The 20,332-nt window shown below is 39.8% G+C and overlaps 1 protein-coding gene across 1 annotated transcript in view; it reads left to right on the top strand.

Moving 5' to 3' along the window:
* Positions 1–11,069, top strand: part of dact1 (dishevelled-binding antagonist of beta-catenin 1) — a 21,586-nt gene extending 10,517 nt beyond the window's left edge. The window contains exons 2-4 of the mRNA XM_015036590.1: positions 3,940–4,066; positions 5,827–5,940; positions 8,432–11,069. Coding sequence (XP_014892076.1) covers positions 3,940–4,066; positions 5,827–5,940; positions 8,432–10,485 — 2,295 coding nt within the window. The 3' untranslated portion in view covers positions 10,486–11,069. The remainder of the gene's footprint in view (positions 1–3,939; positions 4,067–5,826; positions 5,941–8,431) is intronic.
* The last annotated feature ends 9,263 nt before the right edge of the window (positions 11,070–20,332 follow it).

Here is a 20,332-nt window from a genome sequence, read left to right on the forward strand (position 1 = left end):
AAACTCTGAAAGCTGTATGGCTTTGTTAATATTCTGTCCTAGAAGGCGGTTAGATGTGCCCTTTTTTTTTTCTTTTTGGAGCACCTGCCCCTTTAGTGGTCTCTGCACGGCCCTGAGAGAATGTCTGGTATCTCATCAGCTCGTTTCTGATCTGTGGAGTCTTCCCTGCCTTCCTCGCTGTACGCTGGAATCTGGAGCTGATTATGGCTGTTAAAAAGCATGAAGAGTTTGTTGCCTCTGTTTTATATAGTTTGTGTGTATTGAGATAAAGGGTGTAGAACACACATTATTAGAAGTCTGTGGTTCACGTTGTATGACTTAATCAGTTAACTTTCTTCACTGCTGATTCAGTCGTATTTTCATGAACATTATGTGTTTACCATAAACGGTCCGGGTGCTACGCCTATTCGCTTCCAGATCCACTTTTTGTGTTCCTCAAAGTCAGGTTAGCAGTCAACAGTTTACTGTAACTTTGACATTCGTACATTCATTTACTATCTTCTGTATCAGCATTTTTATAGAACTGAAACATTTCTTTTTATCATCTATCTCTAGTGTTCACATAAATCACAGACATTTCTGACATTTGAGTGATTTCAGGATGAAGGAAATCTGCTTTAATCAAAGTCTGACTAGCCGTTAGCTTCAGACTCAATAACCAGCTAATCTGGATTCAAACTAAACAAAAACAACAGAAAAACAAACATAGAAGAGTTATCTGATTCAGATAAGGTATTGATGTCTCTCCCTCCATCCATGAAGCTGTTTCTGAACTGGAGAGCTCCTTCAGTAACAGACTGCTGCATCCTAAACGCACAGAGGAGCGTTAATGCAGATCCTTCCTCTAAGCAGCTGTTAGACGCTGCAGCCATCACTGCTCCCAATAAACTAAGTCAGTGTTTACATTCTGCATTTCACAATTTTACTCATTTAAATGACCTTTCTGCTGGTAATAGCACATTTCTGCTTGTACAGTTTTATTTTCATATATTGAAAACATACTGTTTAATGCACAAATACACAAATTCTCATTTTGGATACTTTGTAAAAATGACACTATTTAATCATACATTCCTTTGGATCAGAGTATGTTATTTTTAGATACTGCTATCTTTGTGTTCCTTGATGTTCTGTCACCTACACCTGAATTTCCCCAATGTGGGAAGGTAAAGGGTATTTCTATTCTGTTCTGTTCTGTTCTATTCTATTCTAACAGCTTCTTTCCTCTGAACAGACCCTTCCCTCAGCAATCCTGAACTAGTCCTTTAAGTTTGAGTGAAGATAACGGCAGCCTTTCACACCAGCATATATCCCATTAACACAAAAAACTTCAAAACATTCTTGTCAGAAAATTAGAATATGTCTTTCTGCTGTTTTTCCATTATAACTGGGCACTGAACCAATCTTGTTCAGAGTTAGGAGTTACTCCTGTAACGTTTTTAGTGAGCAGAGTCATCTTCTCTGACATGTCTCAGAGCTTCTGCTCTCAGTGAGCTCTGTAGGTAATGCGTTCTTGTTGTTGTTACTGGAGGAGTCACGAGTGCAGCAGCAGCAGGATCATGAAGACTGGTTGCCATTTTCTTTCCCAATTACAAAGTGTGTCCCTCGTGATGCCTGCAGTGTGTCCTGTTGTCAGAGCACAGCTCAGCTCAGCATGGAGGAAACTACATTCATATTGTTTTCATCTTCAAAACAGATATTATACATTTATATTTTCCACTGTGTTCTTTTACATGTTAATGTTAGAATCAGCACATCACTACTGAAAACTGGTGAAAATCGCATTAAACTGGTGAAAAAAGAAGCACAACGCCTTGAACTGTTGGTACCTCATGAATTTTGTGCATTTTGGCAGAAAACCAACATATTTAACTGGATCTTCATGTCACAGATCAACATAAAGAAGCGCAGAATTATTGGGTGGAAGGAAATGATTAATTTTGTTTCCAAATAAAAATCTGAAAAGTGCAGTGTGCACTTTTACTCAGTCCTTCTGAGTCAATACACTGCCTTTCTCTCCAGCTGCAGCTGAAACATACAGTTTTAAACATCTACATAATTCTTTGCAAAACAATTTAAGCATTCTCAGACTGGATGGAGAGCATCCAAAGAGAGAAATCTTCACTGCATGCCACTGATCCACTAATTAGATGTAGATCTGGAGCATTTTAACAAATGGTTATGCTTTGATCTGAATCGGCTCTGACTGCATGCTGAGGGTGAACCTCCTGCTCAGTTTCAAGTTTCTACTATCGCTCCTCCTGGAAGGTTCTGTGGGGGGAGCGGCCTTTCCTGCTGCTCTCCATGTCCAGATGACAGATTGATCAAAGCTCTGAGATGTTCAAGCCTTGGAATGCTGCTCTAGATCTAACTCTGCCTTAAACTTCTTCAGGACTTTCTCCCTGACCCGCTGCTGGGTTTCTTAGTCTTCATGACTCTGCTTGTTCTCTAACAAACCTCTGAGACCAGAAACAGAACAGCTGCATCTAGATTTAGATTAAATTACCCACAAATGAAGTCTAACTACTAATTAGGAGATTTTGTAAGGTGATCACTTGTTCTAGATTTTATGTGTATCAGAGTAAATCGGGCTGAGAATAAAAATGCACACCACAACTTAGATTTTTAATTTTTTTTGTTTTTGTTATTAGCAGCTCTTACATGACAACAATCCCTTTTCTTTCAGTTTTCTTTCAGGAATACTTTCTGCAGATACGTTTCGAAGTCTGAGTGTAGGATTAACCCATTTGAATTACGAGCTCAGTGTGAGTTGCTGTCTGGTGTGTGTTCCACAGAAGCAGCAGTCTCTCCATTCGTTTTTCATTCAGTCTTCGGTGGACTGAAGAAGGTTCACACAGGATATTGAATCAGATGCTGTGATAGTGGGCGGAGCCTGAGACTCGTGCTTCAGTGTTGGTCTGGCTGTGTGTGCTGACTCTCGCCAACATAACGCCATTCACAATCTGAACTTTTAGCTGAGAACCTCGGAGCAGCTCAAGTTCCTACGTACTGTCGAGCACCAATAATCCCTCAGATTCTAGGTCGTTTCCATAGAGACCTGCTGCTATTAATGATGGTGGGTCGGTGATCAACCAGCAGCTGTGTGCTTCAGTTTCTCTGCAGCAGCTCAGTTGTAGGAATTTGGCACATGACCTGCAAGCAGAACTGCATAGCCCACATGTTTTCCATCCCACAGCGGCGGGGCGGGGCGGGGCCGCTCCAGACTGTGTGTCTGAGTCCGTGTGTGTGTGTGTTTGTGTGTGTGTGTCGACCAGCCTCACTGCACAATGTAGGGCAGATTTAACAGGACGTTACCATCAAGCTTTGTCTTTACCAGGTCGTTTTGCACAAAAATCAGCAGACATGTACCTGCAAAGACTTTTCTACAGAGGAAACATTAAATAATGGACATGTTTCTCATGGTTTACACTCTGTAGAGCTGCAAATTCATTCTACATTTAAGTGTTTGTAGAAAGCTGGGTCTCCTTAGATTCAGGGTTTATTTCTTCTTTCTCTTTTGGAAAGGGAAATACTTTTCAGAAACATAACTTACCATCCATCTTCTATGCCTGTCTTTTCTTTGGGAAGGTGTGTGTGTTGCTCAGTCCATCACAGAGACACACAGGACAGATAAACATGCAAGGTCAATTTAGACAACTTTAAATCTGATTTATTTCAATTTTCATTAGATTATGTTTCTTAGAATATCTGCTTGTTAGAAAGTCAAATACAAGGGGACAAACGAGTCAGTGTTCAATGTAAAATCAGCTTCCATCTGTGTGTTTAGCCACCTTAGGTTTATTTGTTTGTTTTTTTTACCCTTTTTATAGATTTTAGACATGGAAATGATCAAAATATTATCAATCAAACCTGGTTTCATGCTTATGGTTGCTTAACAAGAAGAGATGACAGAGCCTGAACTGTGTGTTTGTGTCTCAGAGCTGTCTGAGGAGAGACGCTGGAGTCATCAGCGAGTTACATGAGCTGGACCAGCAGATCAACGAGCTCCGACTGGAACCGGAGCCGGCACATGACCAACTGGAGACTGACAGCCGGCCCAGCTCAGGTAAAACCCCACAGAACCGTCAACACTTCCATCATCATGCAAAACACATAGGCCTGTCACAATAACGATAAATTGTCCCAGAGCTTGTTGCCATAAACGATAATATTGTTGTTTTGAGACAACTTTCAACTAACATGATAGTAACGATGGAAGAATAATGCAAGAACACAGTCTCAAAGATCAATAAACTTTAAATTTTGATGAACATTTAAACATTAGAACTGGAAGACATTTTAAATATCCAAAATATATAAACTAAACAACAGAAACAACAAATAAAATGAATTCTGAAGTCTCTGTAGACAAAATTGTCTTTCAAAAAAGGAATAATTGAAACCAAAGCACCAGACTGAAGACCAGTTTTGGTAAAAAGAGAAAGAAAAGAGAAAAACGATGAATCAAGCAAATGACTTTAGTTTATCATGCAATTAATTGATTTATTGTTTATTTTGACAGGCATAAATACAAAACCGTTTGGATTTCAGTCATGAACAAGACAAAAACCCAGAAGGATTCATTGTTTCACTGCATTTTGAAAACAAAATCTTTCCAGTAAGATAACTCTGATGGTAATGATATGTTCAAGAATTATGAAGACAGAGAAATAATTTTGTAAATCTGATTTTGAAATTCTGAATAATTTCTGTTAATTTTTGGAGGGGGGAAAATCAAATTCTGAGATTAAATGTATATTAATATCAGATAACTAAAAAGTCAGAGAAGAAAAGAGATTTATAAATGTTTGTGAGGTTTTCACTTAATTTTAACAGAGAGATCTAGATTAATTCAACTTAATCCTGTTGTGATCTGTGTTTTCTGTGTATTTATTTTGAGGTTTTTCTGTGTTTATCAGCCTGTTCCCCTGTGAGTCTCTGTCTTCCCTGTTTGTTCCCAGCTGTGTCTCGTTTCTTTGATTATCCTCCCAGTGTATTTAGTCCCACCTGTTGTCTTTGTCTCTTGTCGGATCCTCGTCGTGTGTCACCGTCGTGTCTAACCAGTCCGTTCTGCCAGCTTCTTGTGTTCCTGTGTCCCTGTGTTTATCATCATTAAATCATCTTCTTCATCTTCATCCTGGCCTACCTGCGTCTTCTCTCACCTCACCAAACCCACCAATCATGACAAATTCATGTTTTACGAAAAGACACATGAAGTTATTCTCATACACCAAAAGTAAATATGTGGAACAATCAGGGCCGGATTTAGAAGGATGTGGGCCCTGGGTTCTGCAGCCAGTTTTGGTGCCCTGTCCCTAAAAACAAAATTATTTTACTAAGGCAAATCATGGTACATTTATAAGCAGATCAGTGGATATGAATGAATATGTCCCCTGTACGGTGACTCCATTTTGTTCCTAAAAAGACACAACATAATTTCATGTACTCAACTAGTGTTTATATTTTAAAAAGTCCAAAACTATTAGCACAGTTTACCCATGATAATTTTACTTATACAGTCCAATATCTGCAAAAAAAAAAAAAAAAAAGCAGGAAAAAGGATCTTTGGGGCCCCCAAAAACGCAGGGCCCTGGCTTATGCCCTTGTAAGGCCTTTCTAACATCTGGCCCAGAATACAATTATATCTCTGCCTTGAATATAGACTTTAACCAGCAGAAGCTGATAGTGAAGGTTGAAGTTAGACCTTCAACAGATGAAATATTAGAATATCTATCTTCACCACATGACTGGTGATGACAGGGTCAGTGCTGTGTCCTCCTGTCAGTTCAGAGCAGATTATGACCTTTGACCTGTTCTCTCCACCAGGGTTCTATGAACTGAGTGACGGGGCCTCTGGCTCACTTTCCAACTCTTCTCACTCGGTCTTCAGCGAGTGCTTCTGTTCGACCGCCGACGCTGAAGGATACTTCCTGTCTTCAGGTACTTTGACTCAGTTTGAACAGGAAGTCATCACACAGTCAGCAAAATGTTTTCAATCCCGTTAACATCATACCTGAGTAGGGTTAGGGCCACTCTCCCCACCCCAACCACACACACAAATAGGAAGAGGAGGGTTGTATATGAAATCCCTATAAAATTCACTGAAACTTGTGACAGAATATCAAATTTCAAACCTTCCAGCCTCCCTGTTGATCAGTGGATGTTAACCTCCTTCAGCCTCTCAGACTGTACGTGGAAAACAAGCTTCAGAGGATGTGTCTTTATAACATGGGGTAGGAGGAGTTGCTCTCAGCTAGAACTCTGACCGTGGGATGACACCTGTTGTTTAGACAGCTGTGCTTTTAAGAGACTTTAAACGATGTTCTGCTGTCAGGCCACTTGTGGTGGAGGCCACTGCCCCACTTTGTTAAGTTTTCTGTTTGAAATTAAAACCACAGGTTAGGTTTTCTTAAAGCAGCGTTCTGGTGAAGAATAGCAGTAGAAAGGTTTGAACTGTACAGAGAAGCTGGCAGTTGGTGTGAGGCTAAAAACAAAGCTAACATCTGCTGCGTTCTCTGATCTTATCTCTAATCTCAAAGAGTCTTCCATGTTCACACTGCCAGCACATTTGCAGCACATTACGCACTTATTTATGAAGAAGAATCTCTGTGAGAGATTTAGTGGGCTTGACAATTAATCAGTAGAATAGAAATATTCTTTATTGTTGTTTAGTGGAGAAAATCCAGGAGTAACAGCAGCAAAGTATAAGAACATCAAATGATGTAGGGTCACACCAAGATAAAAGTATTAAAATATATTTTAACAAACCATACTCTGATCCTAAGGACTGTGCAGTTGCAAAGGATCTTTCTTTTTTTTTTCATTTACATTTTGAACGATTTTGAAAAAAATAACAATATACTGTACTGTAAGGATGAAATTACAATATAATATACTGTGCACTTATCAAAAACAGCATACTCCAATCCAAAGAAATGTGCAACTGAGTAGAAAAATGTTTTAAAAATGTACAAAATATGAATGTATATTTATGAATTTAAAAACATACCACACGATCATCACCTTCTTAAAATAAAGTCTTTTTTTTCTTTTTTTTCTTTTTTTTGCAAAAAGACATTTTGGCAGAAAACTCTGCAGCTGTTTCTTTCCAAAATATGTTTTAGACAAAAATTAACACTTTTGGCAAAAAAAAGAAAAAAGAAAAAAAAAAAAGGAAAGTGATGATGTATGAAAACAAAACAGAGATGAGTAAATTCTAGCATAAATGTTCTGTGAAATGAGTAAACCACTTCAAGTACCCAGATAAATGTAAATACTTACTGAGTCTGTTGGGAGCAGCGATGGATTCTAGAGTTTAACAGCTGATGGGAGGAAGGATTGGTAACACTTTATTTGAAGGGGGTTGAATAAGACTGTCATGACACTGTCATAAACATGACATAACACCTGTCATGAACATGAATACGCCTTCATGAATATTTATGACTGTTGTCATAAAGCGTCATTCGGTAAATTATGACACTTTTAATACAAAGTTGACATTATTCGAAATGTCTTTGTTATGACAACTTGACATTAACCAAGAAATCATTACTGTCTAAACTTTACCTTTAATAACATAAAGTTACCTCATTTCTAAAGTGCAATCAGTAATACTTTTATAACAAATTTATATCAGAAGTGTTCGTAAGCTCCCCCCATAACCTCCAAAGTCCAAGTCGGGTCACTGAAAAAAAACATTCTGTCAGTAAAAACATCTAGTCTGCATTGTTGTTTGTTAGGAATATAAATCTTAAGCCTAATTGACCATTTGACCAATTACAGTTAACATTTTATCAACTGTTTCTTTTCATATTTTAATATTCATTACAACATGCAAAAAACTGTTTTAAGACCTTTTAGATTGTTTTGGCAACTGCTAAACCATATTTACTGAGTTAGAAACGTAAATATGCATTTAAGACAGATAGAGAGATTAATATCAATTAATGTCACATTTTTGAATCATTCAATAACAATGAATTTATCTGAGAACAGCATGTATATCAGTAATGAGCAAAGTGCTTTCAAACATAAACTCTGAGATGCATGAAAAGAATGGAGTGCACACACAGGGTTAATATTCCCAGCACTCTGTCTCCACTGAAAGGAATTTTCCACTTACTAATGCCTGAGTGTTCAATCTGCAGCCTAACCAAACAGAGTCAAACCTCACTCAGCCTCACTCAGCAGACCATTAGACCCTACTTCCTGCAAGCTGTTGGCACTCAGCAGATCAGCAGCATGAAGTAAACTCAGAATAAGTTAGACCGTCTGTGTTTGACACTGTGTTCAATAGTTCTCAGCCATTGAACGTGCTGACGTTCACCATGATACACGCCATGCTGCGACGGCGAATAACTTGCAGCTGTGTTTGATTCTGCCTTCTTCGTGTTCTGAATGAATGAACTGAAATTCTTTCTATTTTCAGAGGAGCTGGCCAGCTGTTTGGAGTACGATGTGCTGGTTGGAGGATTTTATGACGACTTGGGTTCCTCTGGCGTTGTCCGCCGCTCACTCTCAGCTCCTCACCAGGCTTCTCTGGAGGCTACGTCACTGGCTCCCACCGACTCCCCATCTAAAACACTCTGCAGTTTTTTCCCCAGAAATGTGAGCGACATTTACAACTACAGAAGCCCGTCACATGCTACAGCAGTCCAAGGCTCTGTGCTTCTACAGGTTTCTGGTGACGGAGGTCAGTGCAGAGATGAAGCTGGTGGTGAATGTCTCAAAACAGAAACCTCCCCCGTACTCGGTTCTGTTTCAGGGTCTCTTAGACCTCAAGGCTCCACTTTCCAAACTCATTCCAGTAAACACCTGGAGAAGTACATCTTTGGTCTGCTGCAGCGGAGGGCCCAGCCCATCAGGGCCAACAGGCCCAGGACCAACATCAGCACGGATCCTCTAAAGAGCGTCGTCCGTCAGCCCAGCCTCTGTTTGAGACAAGTATCTGGTCCCTTTTCTGGTGCTGGAACTCTGAAAGGGTCTGAAATAAAATCTGTGTTCCCTGCTGGAGAAACCTCAGCAGAAGTCATTACCATCTCATCTTCTCCAAGGCAAAGCTCTTTAGAAAGCAAAAATGAAGAGAAGGGCACTCAGAGAGCTTCCCCTGATGATACTGACATCATGCAAATCAGCTCCAAGCTCAACAAAGGTGACTCAAATTCCAACCTGCAGAACAATTGTTCTGTCACCAGTCGGGTCAAGAACACCAGCACAAAGAGACTCATTAGCAAGACAGGCAAAGGGGCTCTTTCACTCTCAGGTGCTTCTGTCCCAACTCTTCTCACAGATAACACAGTTCAGAGAAGTCCAAAATGCAATTCCTCAAACAAAGAGACGAGTCAGCCATGTTGCCCTGTTGACCAAGAGCAGATCATCAAATCAGTTCTAACAGCTAAAACACAGACTGCTGCTTCCAAGAAGCTCTCCAAGCCTCTGCAGAGTGGCCCATCAGAGGACAAGTCAGAGCTGGTCCACTCCAGTGCAGAACCTTTTGCTCAGAATCATAAGGAAGACATAAGAGTAGTAAGAAGAAGTCATGTGGGGAATGGCAACCTGGCCAAGCAGCATAACGGTAAACACCGCAAAGGCAACAGCAGGAACGTTAAAGTGAAGAACACCAATAGAACATCCACCATGTTGGCTTCTGAGCGTAAGGAGGTGCCTTCAGAGAAAAAAGATAAGTTCTGCCTTATCCCTAACAAGGTTCTTCCAGTAGACGATGGAAGATCCAACCATGTCAAGGTCTCCAACAAAGGAAGTTCATCAGGCTTGAAAAACATCTCTGCATCCACTCTGTTAGCTGGAGTCCCAGACAAGCAACCAAGGTCAACACAAATCAGCGTGAGATCAGGAGTATTAAAGCAGCATCACCATGGAAACCACCATTCCCATCATCCCCATGGATGCGAACAGTTCATTGTTGTGGCCAAGCCAAAGTACAAGCGGAATGATTACCGGCCCCTGCGTGCCATCATGGAGGTACCATGCGACGGTGTGAACAAACACGGCCAGTGGCGGCAGAGAAAGAAGGTACTGAGAAACTCTGCAGCCAAAACATACCCCACCTCTGGGGGGCAGCAGTGTAGCCAGTACTCCAACGTTGCGGGGAGTGACTCAGAGTATTCGGCCGAGTGCGTCTCACTCTTTCACTCCACCATTGTGGACACCAGCGAGGACGACAGGTCCAACTACACCACAAACTGCTTTGGGGACAGCGAGTCTAGTGAGGAGGAATATGTGGAGGAGAACACCACCACCACGGACACTGAGGAGAGTGTAGGAGGAGGCCCTGGAGGGGGTGGGGGTTCCGGGACAGGCAGGCACAGGGGGCAGCTGAGGACGGCTCGGGTCACAGTGGGGAAACTGGAAATGGACCCAGCTCAGTCTAAGACCTTTGTTAAGATTAAGGCATCTTACAACCTGAAGAGGAAGATCCTCAGATTCAGGTCGGGTTCCCTCAAACTCATGACCACAGTGTGACCGGACCAGAACCAGACCTGCTGGTTGTCTTACCCAGTTACTTCTGTTGCTCCTGAAATAAACCAAGTGGTAGAAAAATAGAGGTAAGACGGGAGCTGGAAGGTACACAACATGCCAAGTTACGGAAAGCATCAATTCAACACCTGACATTTCTATCATCTCAATCCTCTTCAGACTAATGGAAGAATCCAAAACATCTTTTTCTCCTGAAATGAACAACAATTCTGATGAAGCTTGCTTTCTAAACTTCTTCTTTTGTCTTTATAAAAAACGTAACTGGCAAACATTTAAACACATTAAATCTAGGTTTCTAAATTTGCAATATGACATGGTCGACATTTCGACAAATTGTACTAAAATGTCCCCCTGAAGTCCAGAGACTAAAGAAGCCTCACTTAGAAATACAGGTCAGCTAAACCGAACCCAGTATTTACACGAATGGATCACATTATTCTGAAATGTTCCCACAAAGCTCAACAGTGCAACATTTTTTCATATTTCCAACAAAACAAACATTGAAATGAAACAAAAAACGTTATTTTCCTTTGGTGGATGTTAATGAGTAACTCACCATGTACATCTCACTGTTCTTTCAAAGTTCTTTCAATGTTACCGTTCGATTCGAAATGTGATTTAAGAATGTCTTTTCAACATACCCAACAAAATTTCATAAATATGTTTATTAGTTCCTGTTTATTTATATTGTTGTGTAAAGCATAACTGAGAGAAAACCTTTCAGCCACTTTGTAAGTGATTTGGCCGGATGCTTCGGGTTATTGTCCATCTGGAAAGTCCATTTGTGCCTTCTTTATCCCAGTGTATCGATGGTCACTACGGCTACATGCACTGGTTTTAGTTTCATCAGACCACAGCACGTCTCCAAAAATGAAGCTCTTTGTCTCAGAGTTTATTTACGAGCTGTAATCAGATTGTCACATTACTTTTGGACTAATGGCTTCTTCCTCCCTGAGTGGCCTGTCTGTGTCGGTACAGAACTCTGAATGATGGCACTCGGCATCATGTCCAGCTTCAGCAGCTTCACAAGGTTCGGTTTTTCTTCTGGGGTTGATTTGTGCATCTTACATGCAAAAACTTTCACCTCTTTGACACAGGAGGAGGTGATGGTTGGACATTCTCATGCAGTTTGTTCTCACACGTGATTGTTTGAGCAGATGAACGTGGAACCTTCAGTCATCTCATCCAAAATGTTCTCCCTTATGTTTGGATGATTTATTTTTTTCATTTTTCCGTGATCTAAGCTGAGCAATATGTTTGAAGTGTTGCCTTTAATGACATCCACATGTGTGCCTCCATTTAACGTAATTCAACAGAATCTCACAAAGACATGATCATGTAAGCTTCTGCAGTTTGTTTAAAAGTGTAATCATTTTAGTCTATATGAACCTCTGAGTATGAAGTTAAAAAGCTTCTCAAAATCTTCTGTCGTTATTCTGACATTTAGCAAATAGAAATATTTGTTTTGATCCCACCTAACCTACATTTTTTATTTGACTGATTTCATGTCAAACAGGTTGTATTGTCATACAGTGGAAACATCTGGTTTCAACTTTCAGGCAACACAAAACACTGATAGGAATCCGTGTTGTTTTGTAGCACTTTATTTGAAGGGGTGTGCAAATAAACATGACAGTGTCATGTTATGACATCAACATGATGTAACATCTGTCATGAACATGAGGGAATTGTCATGAATGTTTATGAATGTTGTCATGAAGTGTTATTCAGTAAATAATGACACTTTTAATGCAAAGTTGCTTTAAAAGTTGGATTGAAAATGCCAACTTTGAATTATTTGGTAAATTACACTTTAATCTCATTATTTACCAAATCACACTCCATGACAACAGTCAGACATTCATAAAGACTCCTTCATTTTCAGGACAGGTGTTATGTTTATGACAGTGCCATATAAGTCATATGCTCACCCTTCAGTAAAGTGTTACCTTTTTTTCTGTTATGGCTGGTGATGAACTTTTTTTCAGAACGTTAACATGGTTTGGAATGATGAATATTTCTCTGTCTCTGTCACGCCGTTCTATAATCACTCAGCTTCAGAATGAAAGGCTGCTGGATCCTGATCGGTTCCAGTTAAACTTATGAGAGGATCTGGATCATAAATGTATCAAGAAAACAAACATGCTGGACACCAGAACAGGCTCTGACCGTCACTGATAGGTGATTTCCAGTACATGGAAATGGTAAACAGACTCAATGTACATAGCATTTCTTTAATAGTGGGCGCTCAAAGGGCTTTACAGCAGAGCCACATTCACAACCTTACATCAACTTGGGGTTAAGTGCCTTGCACAGGGACACATCGACAGGAGGCAGGAGAATCCTGGAATTAAACTGATAATTGATTCGAAGAAAACACTGAGCCACAGCCGCTTGTTGTCTGCCGAGAAGAAACATTTGAATCCTATTTTACAATAGTGGGAAGAATTAAAAATATGTACAGAAATAGCGTTCTAAACGGGAATATCGGTCAAATTGTTCAGTTGATGGTAATAGTGCAAAATTATTCCCTGACAAATATTCATGGCATTCAGAAAGAAGGGATCAAACACCATGTATTCAGTTCCTTCATGGCAATATCAAATCAAATCAAAGGATTTCGACCACATGTGTAAAGCATGTCGTCTGCTCTGACTGGAGCTGCTGTTGCTTCCTGATCTCCCACAGCAGAGTACAGCCATGTAGGAAGAGCTGGAAAATAACGATCAGTTCCTTTGCAATCTTAGAGGATGTTCAACCAGTATTTTTACTTTGTATTGCTACAAAGTAAAAAGGGAAAAAAGTCAGAATTGAAACCAGATAGCCGAAACAAACCCCTCAACCTCCCACCCCTTCACACACACACACAGACACACACATACACACAAACTCCTCAAATGATCAGTTATATTGGATGGATGGATGGATGGATGGATGGATGGATGGATGGATGGATGGATGGATGGATGGATGGATGGATGGATGGATGGATGGATGGATTCCAAATTTTCTTCCTCTAATAATAATATGTGCCATTAAATTCAGCAGTGTGACCTAATTCAGACGTGTTTCCCAGAGGTACCAATATGAGCTTCAAAATAAAAATACTTTTTGTGAATGAAACTGCTTTTTTCCTCCTACAAAATAAAAGCTGGGATAAAATCCTACAAAGGTGACTCCAGATTTTGGCCAGGTGTTGTGGAAGCGCCTGAAGGGTTGTGTTTCTGACCGGAGCTCCTCATGGCGCTGAACTCATACCTCTTCATTTCCTCAGTGCAGGTCAAGTCCGATAACTGCAGATGTTTTCTATGTGTGTCCGTGTGCGCGTGTGTGTGTGTGTGTGTGTGTGTGTGTGTGGACAGGAAACTGGCGTAATGCAACTATTATCCTGAACGTAAAAAGGGAGGTCATTTTGGCTTCAGGGGATGTGAGAGCTATTCAATTTCTTGTGTTTTTTTTCTTTTTCTTTTTCATCTTGAAGCTTGGTGGTAAAATATAAAATGTTCTGCCGTGTTCAGTGTTACAAATTCATCATGAAGATTCTTGGGCTTTTTAAAAGCAGCGCAGCTTGGAGTAAAGGAATTTCTTAAAGGTTTGTTTTGAAGCCATTCTGTTTGCTAAAACTTGTTACTTTCTGCTCGTGCATTAGCTGCACTTGGCTCGAGGCCTGAGGTCCAGTTTTGTAAAAGCAATGTGTTTTTTTTATATCCTGCACTTTGAAGTAAGCCATCAGTGGACAGGACATGCTGTTAACATGTTTGCTCATAGCCATGTTTTGTATTCTTTATTTACTGAGCATTTCTGTTTGGCTCACATTTCTGTAATTGTGTTTTTTGCAGCTCTGCTGTTTTAACATATTTTTAAAGCTATTTATGCCTAATATATTTGTTGTACAAAAAAACAACTCATTGTTGACTGAAAGCCATTAAATGTAAAGACCAGATGGACATCTGTTCCAGCTTTGTTCTTACTGCATTGAACTCAGCTGAAACTGAAAATGATAAATGATGTGAGCGTCTCGGGAAAGTGTCCACTTCCTGTGATGACTGAACTCAGTTCTTACTCCTATTAGTAAGGCAACAACTGTCTTTGCCTTTAGTACATTTATAGTTTTGGACTTTAGTTATGTATGGCAATACATAACTAACCCAAACTGAATCAAAAAACCACCTTGGCAGTGGGATGATGGTTAAACCAGCCTGAGCCATAAGCAAACTAAGCTCCTGGTTAGGGCCCCTAATTCATCAGAGAGCCTTAAAGAATGCTCCATTTTCCCAGAGACCAGATCAGATGTACGAAATTCTTATTAGTTTATTGAGAATAAGCATGCAATTAAATTTGACCTAATATTTCAAAATAGATAAAAGCTTCAAAATTGCTTAAAATCTTCAATTTTGCAGGTGCAAAAAATATAGTTTGATGGTAGATGTTGGGCTTATCTGGAAGAGGGCCCCCAAATAAAATTTAGTTTCAGGCCACATACAACTTTGGACCGGCCTTGAACTGGATTTAGCCTCATCATCAGGGTCTACATGCCTTTTTAAAAAGAAATGAAAAGCCAGGATTGCTCTTACTAACTTCACAAGCTGCCTTTCTGTTTCAAGTTTTCTTTGCTGATATTTTTTCTGGTGTTGAACTTATTTGTATTTAAATGTCGCGCCAGGAAACAAGTAGCTGATTGCAGAAATGTTTCTCCACCAACTTCATGCATCACATCTGGAGAAATGAACGACTGTTACCAATATATGTGTGTATTTAATGTACATGTATGTCAATAATGGTGCTTGACCCTTTATTAAATGTGGATTTCACTATTGTGTGTGTGTGTGGGGGGGGGGGCACTCTTTCTGATGTCTTTTGAGTTCAGCTGAGACCGGTATATACTGAGGTACAGTAGATCCTCTTTCACTGCACCTTAATAATAACCTAACAACGATTGTGTGTTTCCTATACTTTTTGGTGAAATCTGATTTTATACGATGATTTCAGCGTCTCATACTCCAGTTGCAGGAAATACTGAGGCTCTTTAATACTTTCTGTCTGGCTGCATTTTCCAAGAGATGACTGATACCTATAATTACTGAAACCACAATTCATGAGACAGATGTTCGTACAGTTCAGTTAGAGTTCAGCTCATCCCACTTCACCACAGAGCACATTTAGTTTGGAAAGAAGAGGTGGATAAAAGGCTGTGGGAACAAAATGAATGTTTGCTTCCATGGAACATTGAGACACAGCCACCATATATATGTATGTATACATACATATATATACTTCTAGCTGCATATATAGCAAGAAGTAAATTATTTTATTTTAGGTGTTGAGATGCAGTTAGTCAGTGTGGGGCACAGCGCTGCTCGGCAGCTCATCACCATCATGTCACAGTCAGCACAGCTGCAGCAGTGCTGCCCCAGGCCGGGCAGACCTAGATCTACGTGCCGATGGCAGCTATGTATCTAGAGTTCCAAAAGCAAATGTTCTGCAACTCACCCCAAGAAACTGATAAATGTTACCACAGACATTAATTTGTCCATGTTGTCTTCTTTCCACCGGTATCTTCAGCTTTTGTTTTCAGTGACTTTTCTTTCAGAGACTTATCAATTAATATTTTAAAAACAATCCTTTGGTAAGCTTTGAGCTCATGCCAGGGTACTGTATGTAACTGTCATTTACATGCTGTACCTTGTGGTCCACAGTCCACCAGGATCTCTGCTATTTGGCGCTGTGCTTTGCCTTCCTGTGTTTTATCTTTAGGTTTTATCTTTTGTCTTCATTTAATTCTGCTGTTTCCTCTAATTACTTTTCAGTTCATCACACTGGTTGACTCCAGCTGCTTACTGTTTCACCTAGCAGCACAACTGTTTCTCAAGCCCAACTATGGTCAGACAAGAACAAACTTGCAGTTTTTGGTCTACATGTAAAACACTGCTTGTGGCCAAACCCAGACAGTGCAGATCAATCTGGAAAGAGAAAAAAGAATTGACATTGAAACATGGTGGTAGCAGCATCATGCCATGGGAATGCATCCCTTCAGCAGGGAAGAAAGATGGAGTTAAATACAGAGGAAGGAGAAAACTAAAGACCTGAAACTGAGGTGGAGTTTTCCCTTCTAACAGGACAACTCCAAACATACAGCCAGAGTAACAATGGAATGGTTTAGACAGAGTGTACTTATGAGTTAGAATGGCCTAGTCAAAGTCCAAATCTAAATCCAAATGAGAATCTGTGACAGGATATGAAAACAGATGTTTATATTTGCTCTCCATCCAGTCTGACTTTGATAAAGACTTTCCAGTTTGTGGATGTGGAAATCTTTTAAAGACAAACCCAATAAAACCTATATAAAGTTATATATAAACCTATATACAAAATAAAGCAGAAGGTGGATCTACATCGCGTTTAGCCAGGTGGCTGAATCCAACCTCACATATTTCTAATCTTTATTTGTAAAACAGAAAATTTTGTACTTTTCCGTCACAATTAAGCCCTAGTTTACGATAATCTGTCACGCAATATCCAACTGAAATCTGGTTGGAACATGAAAAAAATGTGAAAAAAAAAAAAAACTCAATGGGTGTGAATACTTTTGCAAAGCGCCAGAAAACTTTACCTCTGCAAAAGCTTGATCAGCAAGAGGTGAGGCTGATACCAAATAAGGAGCTGAGTACACGACTGCAGCATGCTGCTTTTGTCCTGCCTCCTACATGCTTTAACATGACATCATCCTTCCTCCAAACACCAAGAAATAAAATCCATCTGATGTGATGTGATCCACTCCACAGATCTGAGGAGCCTGTGCAAAACTAGTTCAGATCAGACAAAACACAGAATAGATCCATTTTCTCTCTCTCTCACTTTCTCTCTCTTTTTTTAATTGTAGCCAAAAGAGTTGAGAATAAATGGAAGTAAGGCGTTGACTGTTTGTGCTATTTAAACATTTTACTTAACAGGTAAAGAATTACAAAGAGCCCAGTGAACACTGAGACAACTGCAAGACTGCTGTGTCCTTCCTTCTTTCTTCTTTTTTTCTTTTTTTTCTGTGCAGTTGAAGAAAGGAAAAACGGAATCTGCAAGCACGCACACGCACACACACACACACACACACACACACACACACACACACACAGGCTGTCAGCTCGGGGGTAGAGGGAATAAATCATAGTTGTGTTACAGGAAACACTGAAAATCCTTGAGAGTGCCCTTCAACACTTCACATAAACACCAACCCACGCTCACACACGCAAACACACATTCTGCAGCACTTCCTTTATCTCCTTCAGCACCTTCAGACCCACATTCCCCACTTTGCTGGTGTTAACGGGTCAGACCAGAATCACTCTCTAGACGTCTCCTGCTTTCATTAACGTATCAGGAAGAGTTTTCATGTTTTAGACAGAAATAAAACAGAATCGGTTAAAGTAACTCCATGTTTATGTGCATGTAACTCAATAGGATGTTTCCTGTTCCGTAGCTTATCATGAGTTATGTTTAGAACCAAAATGGCCGATTGATTTCCTGTATAAAATCACCTCCTGCTGTCATTCCAACCTGCAGCAAGTCTTCTAGTTTACTTCACTTCACTTCTTATTGCACTAAGTAACACAAACTGTGTGTTTTAGAGAGAAAACAACAAAATGTAACGTCATTTGATGTGACTATGATTTATGCCTGAACAGGCTGACAATAACAAAGATAATAAAGTCTTTGTGTTTTCTGAAAGTCTTTAGCAAAGAGAATTTTTGATTAAAAAAAAAAGAAGCTAAGAAAATTTCCACACCAGCCCGACTCTCCTTGTAACCATAGTTACTGTGTCTCTCACTGCCGCCTACGCAACGCATAAAGGATACAACACTGGAGGATTGCTGCTGACCTGATGGCTGCAAGCAACATTTATTGATATAAATTACAGAGCAACAGCATTGTTCACATGTTGTGGTTTCTGTCTGACTGCAGGAACTCAAGGCCTCTGCAGCTGTTTACCATTAGTCTCCTCTTTTGTGTCACAAAGTTGAGTGTTTTTCAATGTACAATAATATTTTGGATTAATCAATCAGTTGAGTTTGTTAACGCATTTCAGTAACAAGGCAGTTCAAAGTGCTTTACATCATGACAACATAAAAACATCATAAACACATCACACACTCAACAATTGTGTAAACAGGAACAGACGTTACATTTTGTCAAGTGTCATTGTTAAAATCATCAGTACACGTCAAATGTTTTGGTTACTATTCCATTTATTATGGCTCAAAAGCAGCTCTAAACAGGAGGGGATTTAGTCTGGTTTTAAAGGAACTCAGTGTTTTGGCTTTTTTTCAGATTTCTGGAAGTTTGTTCCAGATTTGTGGTGCATAGATGCTGAATGCTGCTTCTCCACGTTTGGTTCTGGTTCTGCATGCAGAGCAGAACCAAAAGACCTGAGAGGTTCTGGAAGGTTGATACAACAACAGCAGAACTTTAAACCATTCAGTGATTTATAAACTAACATCAGAATTTTAAAGTCTATTCTCTCAGTAAAGGACTGCAAAACTGGGTGATATAGATAGAACTGGAGATGTTCTCTATCTTCCTGGTTTTAGTCAGAAATCTGGAACAAACTTCCAGAAATCTGAAAAAAGCCGAAACACTGATTGATTTTTTTAGGCAGACCCATGAAGACACTATTGCAGTAGCAAACTATTAAAATGCAATTAAACATGAACGCATGAGTTTCTCTAGATCTTGATGCTGTTCTATGCTGATTGGGCTGAAGGCATTTCAAACTTTAAAAGATCCAAAAGTCATTGTGCAACAAACAGAAAAGAGATCATTTTAACAGGAGTTCAACCAACTAAGACAGTGTGTATGTGTGTGAGCCATGATGCTGCAGTCTATGCCTTATGAATCTGCCCCAAATGTGAATTAGTTTTGCCTTATAATCATCTCAAAGCTGCAGTAATCTCTGTTGCTTGTGTCTTTTGTTTTATCCATTTTCCCTCCACTCAACTTTCCATGCTTGCATATTCTATTAGCAGGCAGCTTCTTTTGCAATGACTTTTTGTAGCTTACACTTTTTATGACAATTAGCAATCAAAGAGACCAACATCAACTGTTATGGAGAGTGAACTACAAAAACTTTATCAATCAGTTTGATCAGTTTCAGCCAGTAAATATTTTCTGGAAAGACATGAATTTACTACCTTATTTTAGAAAGCAGACTTACTTCTTTTGAAATATTTCAACATGATTAATTATTATTTTCATCCATATTTCCTTTAAGGAATGAATGATTATTCTATTTCACATATTAAAAATCCTTTCAACGTGGTCTTATGCAATATTCACATTTTCTGGAAAACAAACATCAGCTTTATGCCATATTCACCAAAATGAACCAAGACCAGAGCTTATATGATACTTCATATTTTTTAACAGAATGGCTGAAATAGTGAAACATTATTCTGTTATGTTGAAGCACATCCGGGCTGCGCAGTTGGTAGAGCTGTAGCCTTGCACCAAGAAGGTTCTGGGTTTGATTCCCGGTCTGGGGTCTTTATGCATGGAGTTTGCATGTTCTCCTTGTGCATGCGTGGGTTCTCTCCAAGTACTCTGGCTTCCTCCCACAGTCCAAAAACATGACTGTCAGATTAATGATTAATTGGTTTCTCTAAATTCTCCCTAGCTGTGAGAGTGTGAGCATGGTTGTTTGTCCTGTCTGTCTCTGTGTCCCTATCCAGGGGGACCCCGCCTCTCGCCCGGAACGTTAGCTGGAGATTACCACCAGCAACCCTCCCGACCCCACTAAGGGACAAGGGAGTACAGAAGATGGATGGATGAAGCACATCCGGATATT

The sequence above is a fragment of the Poecilia latipinna genome, unplaced genomic scaffold (genome assembly GCF_001443285.1).
Source record: "Poecilia latipinna isolate Pla-1442-1.1 unplaced genomic scaffold, P_latipinna-1.0 Scaffold373, whole genome shotgun sequence".
Taxonomy (NCBI): domain Eukaryota; kingdom Metazoa; phylum Chordata; class Actinopteri; order Cyprinodontiformes; family Poeciliidae; genus Poecilia; species Poecilia latipinna.